This window comes from Anopheles coluzzii, chromosome 2 (genome assembly GCF_943734685.1).
Source record: "Anopheles coluzzii chromosome 2, AcolN3, whole genome shotgun sequence".
NCBI classification, from domain to species: domain Eukaryota; kingdom Metazoa; phylum Arthropoda; class Insecta; order Diptera; family Culicidae; genus Anopheles; species Anopheles coluzzii.
In genome coordinates, this window is record NC_064670.1 from 26987617 (window position 1) to 26999964 (window position 12348).

Sequence of the window (12348 nt, forward strand, 5' to 3'; positions counted from 1 at the left end):
GGGAATGGTGTTGTGGGGAATGATTTGTTGACGCTGCATGAAACTCTTCACACCGGTTGGGCATCCGTACACGCGGTACCCTTATGTGGGGAAGAGCAACAGACGACCGTATTCTTCGCTTTCCTGCTGCTGATCCTTTTTGTAATATGATCGAAATGGCAGAAAAATAGCTTTTCCAGTACGTTGTGGAATAGATCTTTCTTTTCTTTGGTATACCTTTCCCTAACCTAACCCTTGGAAGATGGTGATTTGATAGCATGAGCACATGAACTGATAATGTGCGAGATTCGATGTAGTTTTAGCTTGATATTTCGAGGCCGCTCGTTCCGCCGGGAGGGATGAGTTTCTTCCATTTCTTTGTGTGTGGTTGGATTGCGTGCGTGCGTGTTTTTCTTCTGTGAAAAATGTTGTTGTGTACTGTAACGCCTTTCCGCTTAACAATATCGAACCGAGAATGGGCTTTCGGGTGGAAAAAGGGCTGATTAATGAAGAATAAGCAAAGTGTGATAAACTTTGGATGCTATTTTGTTGAGGGAAACGGCATAAACTCTTCAAGTTGATGTGGAGACGATATAACTTTGCCAATGCTATCTCTTCTCCGTGGAAGTGATGAATTGAGTACGAAACGAAGTTTAATAGGAAATCTCATTACGATGTGGGGGATGGAAAATGGTCGAAAAGCAATAAATGAACGTGATTTTATTAAGGCTCAACTCGGTACCCACTTCCCTGTTTAGATTTATGAGACATTAACAGGGCGAGGCTTTCCAATTGCCCCAACAAACTAGCGGTTTGTTGATATTTTATCCCATTCCCTACTCTAGTGTAGTGCCTTAATTGATGATGATAAATGTGGGTCAATCGTACCGGTGCCGGGAAAAGGCTGCTTTTCGCCAGGCTTAATCGATTTATCGCCTCGCAGCGCAAAAGGACGTTGAAGCAAACAGCTCCCAAACGCTCCCAAACATGCGCTAAGAGGAAACCATTACTCAGTTAGTTGATTGAATTTGACACATCTTTTGAAGGCACAAAATCGATGCCACGCAGCAAATGGAATTGGCAGGAGAAGGCTTCAGCGAACTGCCATCAGCCGGCTTATAAGCTAAGTGACGCATTTGATCGATTTCCAGTGGCGAAAGCGTCTGTCGGGTTTTTGGTTCAGACGCGCGAATGACAAAATAACCAATCAGACCAGCAGGCAGCCAGCCGCCTTCTGGTGCCGGTGCTGTGCTGAAGCGTGTCACTAAGACGCCTGCGAAACCGAGAAAAGTCACGAGACAGGCGTGAACGCGTCCTGCCTCGAAATGGATTTAATTGTTCACCCAACTCGAAAGCAATCAATCGTTGGCGAAGCAAGGATTCAAGCTCGATTCGTTCAAAGATGTGTTCGCTGAAGGAGTTGGACAAGCGGGCCCAAGATACAGGAGAATGGTCCACATCTTTCTTGTCTTCCGGTAATATCGTGTTATCGGGTTTCGTCCTGCTAGCTTTTTCGTTCGCCCATCATCGCCGTGAACGTCGAATGATTCCTCTTTTCCTTTCGAACCGACCGAACCGTTTGTCGTTGGGTGTCACTGGCAAACTTTTAATGACCATCAAGATAAGGCGACCAAGCGCCCGTTCGAAATCGTACCATTGTTTAGGCCGATTAGTAAGCTAGTTCGCTCCACCGGCATGCTGTTTTCAGCCAAGAATTTGTGGGACGGAGGCGGAGTGTTGTTTAAATTACATCACTTTAGGCGTCACCTAGTCGTGCTTGTCGCGAAGGCACACTTCCGAGCTTTCACCGAAATCGGCAAGCTTCCGGAAGACGGTCCCAGAGGCGGCCGCCAGTAAGCCAGCCGTCATTTGTCATGTGCACCGAGTGTGCTTCGGCAAAATCGGGATGGTAGATTTGCCATTTAAGCATTGCTTCTTTCCACCGCCAACAAGCCATGCCAGGAAATTTGCTTCATAAACCGTGGTTCGTGGTGTGTGGCGATAGAAGGCCGCAAAAAACGTGCCGGCGTACAGGTGTTTCGATGTGTGTAGGATGATCCACTCTTTCGGCAGTGACGGCAGTGTCATCCGTTCCTGAGCTGTGCTTCTGTGTCTAGATAAGAGATTGTTAAAGGGGTTTAGCACAGTAAGCTCAATTTAATCCGTCTCGACACCGGAGGAATGTATCACATATTACGCCTGTAGGTAGAGAGGATTTAAACACATACGAGTAATTTTGAATCTACCTTTCTTCTGGAAGGAGGTGCTGGAAGTAGACAGATGGGAAGCTAAATGTCATAAAACGCAAAACGCTTGTGTGGTGCCGATGTAGGTGTGTTTGAAAAGTGCAATGTAACTAATCCATCAACACTTCTGTTAAATAATGAACCTGAAGTGTACTTTCCGCTCTCTGTCTCGTCGTTTCAAGCTCTCGCAGCATCAATTTGCAACCATTTAAGCACTTTGCAGCCAGCACCAACATAAAACCTCGTTTAAGGTCGCCCAAGTGCTGGCGGTCTGTTCAATCTTTTTGCTTGGAAACGTTCGCCCTAACGAAGCTGGTTTGAGTTCCTCAATGAGTGAAGTATTAGTTTCCGTAAGTGCCGGTTCCGGTTGCATCAATAAAGTATTGGGCTGCCACGGGTGTTAGAAAGCTGCCGCCGGGAAAGCGTAGTGTAGTATTAATTAAGCTGTGATGCCGAAGAGGTTTGAACTACGTTTGGATGGGTTAGACACGTAGGAGCTGTGTTGTTTGGTGCGAAATATCTCCTTCTTTATGCTCGCACATTAAGGATTGATGCGTTTCACTTCGCCCTTGTTCATTGGTAATTAATTGATTCCGGCGAAAAGCGGAAGGAATGCCCTTTCCCGGGGTGAGCGATCGGAATTTGGAAAGTTTGGTTTTATGAACAAAGCTATACGAAAGTGGGCTACTTTCGTGTTATTTAAGAGGTGGGACAACAACACAAAACAGGATTTTTATTATATTTAGTAACAATAGCAAGGGTCTAAAGCTGTGCAAGTAAGTTCCTTTTGAGGCAAGGCTTTTCCGATGTCCTTTTGCTTGTAGTCTTTTTGGTAGTTATGCGTCTTCAATCAAACCTTCTTAATTTGATGGCTTAACAAGGAAGAAAATGGAAAATCCTTTGTAAATGTTGACTTCAGTAAGAATCAATTTTGATTGATACATTGGTCTTAACGCGTAAAAATTTGTAGGAAATTGGCTTCGGGGAGCGTCAGTACAGCTTTCCCCTTCAAGTGGCCGTTTAAAGCGCCTGAAGGTATGCAAGGTGCTGTTAAAATTGCTTCAAATTTTGTGATTTTTCGCTTCAAAAGGATAGCAGTTGTTTTTAATTACAAAATAATATAAAATATCACTGTAAAAACGAATAAACAGCTGTTCCTTTTAAAAAGTGATGGCGAATAAAAAAAAGCTACGTCAGATTCCTTATCACCCTTATCCAACATCTGGTGCATCATTTTGAACCAAACCTAAAATTAATACCATTGGAGTAAATTTTTTGCTCCCTCTCTCCCTCTTTCGCTTCTTTCGTGCAACGGTGTCTTTCGCCACATTGTCCCCCTTTGTTCAGCGAAAGAAAAACACGAACAAAAAAGCCCTGCAGATGGTTGCACATTCGCCGCCGCTCTTCAGTCACCTTGGCTGGTAGCTTTACTGCTATTTTCTCTTCACACTTTCACACACCGGCACATTTCGCCCTTTTGGCATCGTAAACTTTTTCCCTGACTCTCCTGTACAATCTTGCCAGTGCACACACACACACACACACACCACCGGCGAGGTTGTGCTTGAGTTATGAGTGCCGTTTATTATTCATAGGAATGCATTTTCCGCTTCCCATTAGTTTCCACTTTTCTCATCGAATATTCTCTCCCTCTCTCTCCTTCGATCTTTCACCTCCACATGCGTGCATCGTACAGGTGTCCGTTCCGATCGTGAGCAACGACCGGTGCAAATCGATGTTCCTGCGAGCTGGGCGGCACGAGTTTATACCGGACATTTTCCTGTGCGCCGGTCATGAAACGGGTGGCCAGGACTCGTGCCAGGGTGATTCGGGCGGACCGCTACAGGTAAGTGGTTGGTTGTGGGGAGGAGGTTTTTTATGTCGTTTCGCTGTTTAACTTAACTCTATGTTGTTCTATGTTTTTTTTCGTCTTTGCTTTGTTCGTGTAGGTTAAAGGCAAGGACGGTCACTACTTCTTGGCCGGCATCATCTCGTGGGGCATTGGCTGTGCGGAGGCGAACCTGCCGGGCGTTTGCACGCGAATATCCAAGTTTGTGCCGTGGATCATGGAAACCGTGTTGTGATAATCACCACGCAGCAAAGCAATTTGCAACGCGCAGACGGCAAAAAGTGGGTCCTTTAGTGTGTACGGGTATGATAAAAAAGAGACGAAAAAAAGGAACGAAAGGAAGAAAGAAAGGACGTACACAGAAGCAGAAGTGTACATAGCTTTGTTAGCATACAATCGAGAGAGAGAGAGAGAGAGAGAGAGAGAGAGAAAGAGAGAGAGAGAGAGAGAGAGAGAGAGAAGTAACGCAATAGCAATGAAACAATTAATTTATGATTAAGAAGCTTTATTTAAACAAAAAAGCAAACAATATACAAGCAGACTAACACAATCAATATTGAATGGCAGAATGAACATACAGAAATATTTCAGATCAGCTTAAATTGCAGCAACGATACTGTATTACAATGCAATCCTTTGTAGCAGTCCAGATGAAAATTCATAGCCCTTGAATCCATTCGCTTCGATACAAAAAACATATTCTAGTGAATCTACAAACGAGATACAAGATTGTAAATATGGCCCAACGCTTCAGGGGACAGCAATACGCCGCATTAGAGAGAGGAAAATGAATTGCATGAGTATACAAGAGTATTATGCTACGGTGTGTACGCTTTGATGAGGACCGAATGAACCTTGAACTTCCTCGTGAAGACAAGCGAAGCTAAGCACGAAAGATTGTAAATATTTATACAAGGTAGAACACACAAAAAAAAAACCCACACACACATGTTAAACAAGGAGTTGCGGCTAGTTGAAGCTAAATCAATTTGTACATACGTATATACACGCGTGATCGAAACCTTTCCCCCCCACAAAAGCAAACCTTTAAGGCATGGCACCGAGCGAGCTCCTCGTCCGTTCGTATTATTTTTAAACAAATATTATTATTTTATTATTGCGCTTTATAATTTCCACACTCCCGGCGCACCCGTTCGCCGTACCGCCCTAGGTAACGTTGTAAGCGAGCGCATGGGGGGCGCATGGGATAAACACGCATGGCATTCCTGTTAATAGCTGATTATGATAATTATTATTAACCCTTCTTCCTTCACTCCGGTGTATTTATGTTCTCTGTCTCGTAGCTAGTAGGCGAAGCAATTATAGTAAATAATATTTCATATTTCCAAAGAAAATCCGTCTCGCTGCGTTGTTATTTGGTAGTGGTGCGTTAAACGCGCGGAGGACGGGATGCCCTGCTACGGGGCTGTACCGCCGCATACACACCCAACAGTATCCAGATGGCGAAAAACAGCTTCACTGCAGGTTGAAAGAAAATTATACCAACAAATTGAGAAACATAACACCATAGTGGAACCACTGCCTCACTTACAGCAAAATATAACAATAATCCAATAGATCCAGACGGACGTGTTGATCGCTTGTATGACGGCAAATATTTTCGAAAACACAATCACAAAGAAACACTCCTCGAGCAGACCGTACACCGCAAACACCTGCACCAGCGTGATGTTGTTCTGTTGTTCGGTGGATACATAATTCAGAAAGAAAATGAATTTATAAAAAAATCTATCTTTGCAATTCTGCCCTTTTTCCCAACAAACACAACATTACCTTAAATATTCCAACCACCAGCAGTACACCGGGCGTCATTTTGATGATGGTCGTGATGATGTGGTACGGTAAAAACACATCCAGATGGGTGTAGAACTCACACACGCGGGCAATCATTTCCGTGCTAAACTGTAACCGAGCCGGACCGGCGTCCGGCACGGCGTCGTCACCGCCGTCGTCCGGAGCGCGTAACGACCCGGACACCTTATCGCACCGTAACCGCATCAGCTTCAGCAGTTCGACCGTTTCGGTCGTATAGTACACGGCACTGACCATCCACAGAAAGCCGAGAAAATAACCAAACACACGGTAACAGTCGCGAGTGCACATACCGGCTGAGGAAACGGTTGTGTTTGTTTCGTTCTGTATCGGACACGATTGGCAATTGACAGCATTGAAGTGACAGGACAGAAGATCATGGCCTGCTGAGATTTTTGTCTGCTAATTTTAATCTTTCTCGAGGAGTGTTGATAATCGATTGGTTTTATAAAACCAGAATTGATTTGATTTATAATCCTTTATGTTTCCCTTCCCTGTGTTTTTGCTTAGTAAATCACAATTTTCTTAAATTATAAAGAAAGAAAGACATTCGGACATTTAGTTCAACATCCATCATAAACAGATCCACTTGCTGTTAGCAACCCGAACCCATGGCCTTCTTTTGGCATGTTGTTCTGTTCTTTTTTACCCCAATTTCAAATTCCAGGAACTGATAAAAAATGGAGAATCAACGGGATTTATCCGCTGCCGAATCGTCTTGCCACATCTTAATGCTGACCATTTATCATTTGCATGTTTTCGTTTTAACTTCTCTGGTCTGGCCGACTGGTTCGTGGCAATGTTGTTTACAGAAAAGCCTTGTGCCGATAATTTATTAGTTGTCACACTTCTGTTGTTTTCGCACTTGCTCAGTGATTTTTGGTTTTTTTTTTGCTATTGCTGGTGAGAAAATAATGGAATAACCGTTGAAGGGGCGGAATAGAAGGTGAGAATAAATGTTTCTCGCATCTTTTATTTTCTACCCTTTTTCACCACCACCACCACCACCAACTGCGAACTTCAAGCAAACCGTATTCAATGAACGAGCAAGCAAACTGCGGGAAAAAGCGGGAAAAGAAAGAAAAACTCATTCAGCTCAACGTACGTACCCCGGTTCGAAAATAGCTTTCGGCTTAGTAGTGTGGGATGAAAATCGAATTGCATTATGATTCGGCACGTCGAATTCCGTGGGCTTCGTTACCCGGTTTCCGCTCGCCGGTTTCCTGCCACTTCTCGCACACACACACACGTGCACACAATTAGGAAGCTTATCCTTCGGTTTGGACTGGCACAATGAATGGGAAGGCGGTGGCATTTGGCCGAAGAAAGGCAATAAAACCGTTTTACCAACGTTATTTCAACTGCCTCCTACCCATTCCCCAGTCACTCGGTCTGTTCTATCCCTTTCCTTGATGCTCGGCTGTTGCTGGCCCGGTGCCAGAGCTACCAGCCAGCCGACGCCACCCATCCGGGGTCGGGCGGTTGGCCCGGAATTGCGGAAATGTGACGGCATCCGGCAGAGGGAAATTGTTTTTATGCTCCCATTGCCACCTCCTGGCGCAAGTCGCTCCCAAGTCACCCACCCCTCCAAGTCCCGGCCCGGTCGGTTCACTACTTCTTATTGCACACTTTTCGGCCCAAGTAGGTTGCATCGGTCGGCTCGTGGATGGTCTTTTCGGTGTTTCAACTCCAAAGTCTAAGGGAAAGATAGAGAGAGAGAGAGAGAGAGAGCATAGATTCTGGGGATTGAACTTTGCCACATGGCAACTTCAATGTACAAACCGAAAACCGAAGCCTTCATTTGGCCGGCTGAATGCTGGCCCGGGTTCGGCCTTGTAGCTGGATGTGGGTGGTGATTGAAGTTTGTCTCCGTTGCCCTTCGTACCTTCCCCTTGAAGCTCCCCTCAATGCCGGCAGCAATGACGACTTCCTCCGCAATCGTTTCCGTTGCATTTTCCGGCACGCTCGTCCACGACCCCGTCGGTACAGAGCGAACGAAACGTGTACGAGGCAGTCGGGGACGCGTTTTTCGGGGGGTAAAGATTGTTAAGTCGTTATTGCTTATTGTAGCGGTTTGCAGACGGGCGTCCCTCGTACGACCACGGGTTTTGCAATATTGCATCGCACCGCTTTATCAGTGTGCTGGAAACGGTAGGCTTAAGCCACAACTACTGTGCACGAAGGCGTGACTGTGTGTGTGGGGGGTCGATAGAGAGGTTCCGCAAGACAACTTTGTGCAACATCGCGAAACGACGTCCCGAACCCTAAACCCGAGCATTCCAGAAAGCAAACGGAAACAACATCATTGGCTCTTTTTTTTTCTTTCTTTCACAGCCAGTACACTGTTATGGGTATGTGCCGGAAGTTCGCTTTTGCCCTTCGCAGCACCCTTACCACGGGATGGTAGGAAATGGTATAAATTGTTCGAATGCTTCGGTTCATTTTGCTTTGCGGCGAGAGTGCCGAGGATTGTGACCTAGGATTGTTTTTTTTGTTGGTGTTGTTGTGTGTGCTTCGTTTCTCTTCTTGTGTTGGTTTCACATTTTGCACATCTTCATTTGGCAAGCCCGACCCGACCCCATGGGTGGGGTTGGTAGTTCGTTACATATACTGTGTTTTTAAGGCTTGTGTTTTGTTACTGTTGTGGAGATGCTTTAGGGATAGAACACGGGAAAAACTGTATAAAATGTTTGATAAAAGATTGAGAATAGAGGTAGTTTTTCCCTCGGTTGACACTTTGTAATGATATATATAAAGAAAATATTTTTAAAAAAATCAACAATACCATGAATCATTTTACCGAATGAACAGTAGCGTTTATAGATTAATTTAAACATGTGGAGTGTGCAAGTCCATTTCAAGCAGAAGAAAAAGAAATGAACAACAGAAGCTAAAAGAGTAATGAAAAATAATGCTGTAAATACAGAAAGAAATAGGAAGAATAAAACAGAAAATGCAATAAAATCAGATAAGATTACATGACAAAGACACAGAAAAGTAGAATAAGTAATTGTATTATAAATAATAGTAGTGGAAGTTAAAAACAATTCACATAAAACTTAAAAGTTCTGAATAAGAAAAATAAATAATGAGTAGAATAAAAAAACAGAGTAAAAATACAATGTCAAAGAAAAAGAAAAAAAGAACAAAAGTTGAGAATGAGAAAAATGAATAAGAATAAGAAAAAATAGATAAAGAGAAGAATGAAAAAACAGAGTAACAAAACAATGTCAAAGAAAAGGAAAACAAAAGAACAAAAGTTGAGAACAACAAAACATATTGAAAGAAAGATATAAAATAAAACCGCGCTAATAGCCCTTGATTGCTCAAGAACGCTGCGGCAAGAAGAAGAAAAAGGTCTAATCAGAGTTACTTGGAGACGCCTCAAACTAGTGATGGGTAAAGTTGCATCCGGAGTCGTTTGGAATCACCCGGAATCGCCCGGAGTCGTCCAAAGCCGTTTGGAATCGTCCGGAATCGTCCGGAGTCGTTCTGAGTCGTTCGGAATCTTTCGAAGTCGTTCGGAGTCGTCCGGAGCCGTCTGGATTCATCCGAAATCGGCTACAAACGGAGTCATCCGGAGTCGTCTGGAGTCGGCCGAGGTCGGCCTTCGAAACAAAGGCCTGTATAAGAAGTGCACGCACAAAGTGAAAGACAAAAAAACAACGAAAGGAAATGTCTGATCACAAGCACAATGGCTCCTGTTGACTCCGACCAAGTCCAATTCCGGTCGACTCCGACTGCAAACGACTCCGGACGACTCCGAATCCGAACGACTCCGGACGACTTCGAATCCAAACGACTCCGGACGACTCTGGACAACTCCGAACGACTCCGGACGACTCCGAACGACTCCGGACGACTCCGGACAACTCCGAACGACTCCGGACGACCCCGAACGACTCCGGGCGACTCTAACTCTGGGCGGATCTAGTGGTTCCATTTTTTGTGCGCTCAAGAAGAGCACATCACTACTTCAAACCCTCAATGGACAAACAGTGCTATCCATCTTTAAACATTAGGCACATAATCTTCTGTAAGTAATGTATCATTTATAATTTTACGAACCAAAACAAAGATCGTGTGTATCAACCCACATTCATACAATACAAGGTATTTTTCTTCATTTCACCCTCATTTTTTGTTGTTTACGATACATTACCTCGTGTTAATGATGATAATTTTCTCCATTTTCCTTTTTGTTTGGGTTTGGGGAAACTCTTTTCGCTCGTAATTTTTCACCACTCCCCGTCCCACTCAACGACCCTGTTGTTGATTGTAATTCTTCACGAAATCAAATAAACAACTCACCGGGCCCACAACGCGCGAAATAAAGCAGCGTGTTGATCGTGGTTGATTTTTGACGATTTCCATACGGTGACCGGTTGCACCGGATCGCTAGAAGCAGGAGCTCTGGGAACGCTTCTTACTCAAGAAGCGTGAAGACTGTTAGTCTTCAACGAATCCTCTCTAACGAATGGTGTGTTCACGTTCGCCCGCAGGAAAAGTTCCGTTCCACGCTTCCACAGCAACAGGAGAAGTGCGTGACAATGTGCTCCGGGGCGACATTTAAAGCGCTGTGCTACTTCTACGCGGGCTGTAACATGTTTATGTCAATCAGTGCTATTATGAACGCGAACCGTGTTAGTGCAATTATCGGGTACGATAATTGCACCAACGCCCAGCTCGGCCCAATCGATCACAAGTTGGCGGCTGATAGACCGCCGGGCGAAACGTGCAATCAGTGTGAGTGCCTTTAAGTGATTGTGTGCACGTTTGTCGATGGAACAGCCCGTTTGTGCAAGCTGCAGCTCATCTGAAATGCATTTAATAAGCTGATGAAAAGTGTGTGTGTGCGGGTGTGTTTTTTTGTTTCCAATTTCAGTCACATACACCTTTCTGGTTGCTGCGAGTGGGCTGGACTGTCTGATGTCGCTCGTACTGACGGTGGCCATTGCGTTGGTAGGTAATGGTGGTGGTGGTGGTGGTGGATCATAAAACACCCAGTAACATGCTTCACTGTTGTCGCTATTGTTGATTCTTCCCATACATCACAAAGCGAAAAACACTGCTGCTGAAGCTGTACACGCTACACCTGTGGTGTCATATGTCATTCTGCTTCTACTGCTGGTTGGCCATCCTGCTCGCCTTCCGCGGTGCGATCAACTCCAGCACGCTGCTCTCCGTGTGGGGCGTCGTCTTCATACTGGCCAGCGGTATGTATCAAATGTGTTCCGTACGTAAATTGGTCTTCACGTTAAGTGATTTATTTGCATTACATCCACACACACACGCGTCCAAAGTTTACTTCGCGATGGAAGTCTGGATAACGCGGGGAGCCTACGAAGCCGTACGTGTGGAACGGGCGAAACTGAAGCAGCTTGCAACGGCACCGGAGCCCGGCCCCGGTGATATGCTGCTGAGCATGGGTGGATTTATCTTCTGAGAAGCGCTCGAAATCTTCACCAACGTTCTCGTGTGATCATGGTGATGATGATGATGATGATGATGATGATGATGATACATCACCGCAGCCTTCCCTCGCTAAACATGGCCGTCATCGTACACATCCGATTTGAGGTTGACTTATCCGCGCACTTGTGTGGCGAGACTGTGCGGTAGTAACGGGTTGGCACGAGTCAATAAATCGAGTTTGTCCTCAAGCGGTGTTTTGAGAGCGGAAAAGGGTGTGGACCATGTACAGCGAGTTTAATGAGAAACGGATTTAAACGGAAGATAATAAAGTACGTGAGCACACTTACGAGGTCGGGTGGGTACGAATGAATGGTTTTCTCGCACGGAATTCAACTATTCAACCGAGCAGAACTACGTTACAGGCCGCAAAATGTAAACGAATGGGTGATAGTGCAGTTGCTAAGAGTAAATATGGATCGAGTTTAGTGCGAGTGTGTGACACTGGAAGAAATGTGTGTTTGATGGTTTTGTTAGATAGTACATGATTCACAATAAACACTCAAAATAGCATAATAAACAAAAACAATTCGAACATATACAAATGTAAAAAAAACCCAGACAGATGCACTAGTATTGACTCAAGTTATTCTGTTTTTACACTTTTATCCAATAATCTATCTTACGATGGAGACGCCTGGTGCTTCAGCAAGTTTGCAAGTTTTGCCATTTTGGCGCGCTACTTGCATTCGCCCTACAGTGCCTCAAAACCGAATCGAAAGCCTTTTACAACCATAAACAATTCTCACGATACGGTACACTCGCTGCTTTATCATTCCGAATGCATCGCGCTGTGATAAAAAAAATCTCCTTTGTCCGAAATTTCTCGCGAAATAAACGGCAAAAAAGCGAATTCCACCAACCAGATCGCTCGTTTCGTGGTACCAGACAACTAGATATTATCCATTATGGTGCCGATGCTACCCAGCAAGCTGCCAGTACCTTCATTTGTATTCATAGCCCTTTCGG

At 44.8% G+C, this 12348-nt stretch overlaps 3 protein-coding genes across 4 annotated transcripts in view; 2 read left to right on the top strand and 1 right to left on the bottom strand.

The window, feature by feature from the left end:
• The window catches only part of LOC120948892 (serine proteinase stubble), a 99870-nt gene extending 95384 nt beyond the window's left edge, over window positions 1–4486 (top strand). For both annotated transcript variants that reach the window (XM_040365730.2, XM_040365731.2), the window contains exons 11-12: window positions 3922–4071; window positions 4175–4486. In XM_040365730.2, the coding sequence (XP_040221664.2) occupies window positions 3922–4071; window positions 4175–4309 (285 nt within the window). In that variant the 3' untranslated portion in view covers window positions 4310–4486. The remainder of the gene's footprint in view (window positions 1–3921; window positions 4072–4174) is intronic.
• Window positions 4487–5438: 952 nt separating this feature from the next.
• Window positions 5439–6259, bottom strand: LOC120948894 (uncharacterized). The gene is made up of 3 exons (XM_040365734.2): window positions 5869–6259; window positions 5627–5771; window positions 5439–5553 (listed from the first exon to the last, which is right to left on the bottom strand). Exons 1-3 carry the CDS (start codon window positions 6196–6198, stop codon window positions 5465–5467), a joined length of 564 nt encoding a protein of 187 aa, XP_040221668.2. The 5' UTR covers window positions 6199–6259; the 3' UTR covers window positions 5439–5464.
• Window positions 6260–10239: 3980 nt separating this feature from the next.
• On the top strand, window positions 10240–11929 carry LOC120949673 (uncharacterized). The gene is made up of 4 exons (XM_040367094.2): window positions 10240–10653; window positions 10793–10869; window positions 10967–11123; window positions 11211–11929. Exons 1-4 carry the CDS (start codon window positions 10458–10460, stop codon window positions 11351–11353), a joined length of 573 nt encoding a protein of 190 aa, XP_040223028.2. The 5' UTR covers window positions 10240–10457; the 3' UTR covers window positions 11354–11929.
• Window positions 11930–12348: the final 419 nt, after the last annotated feature.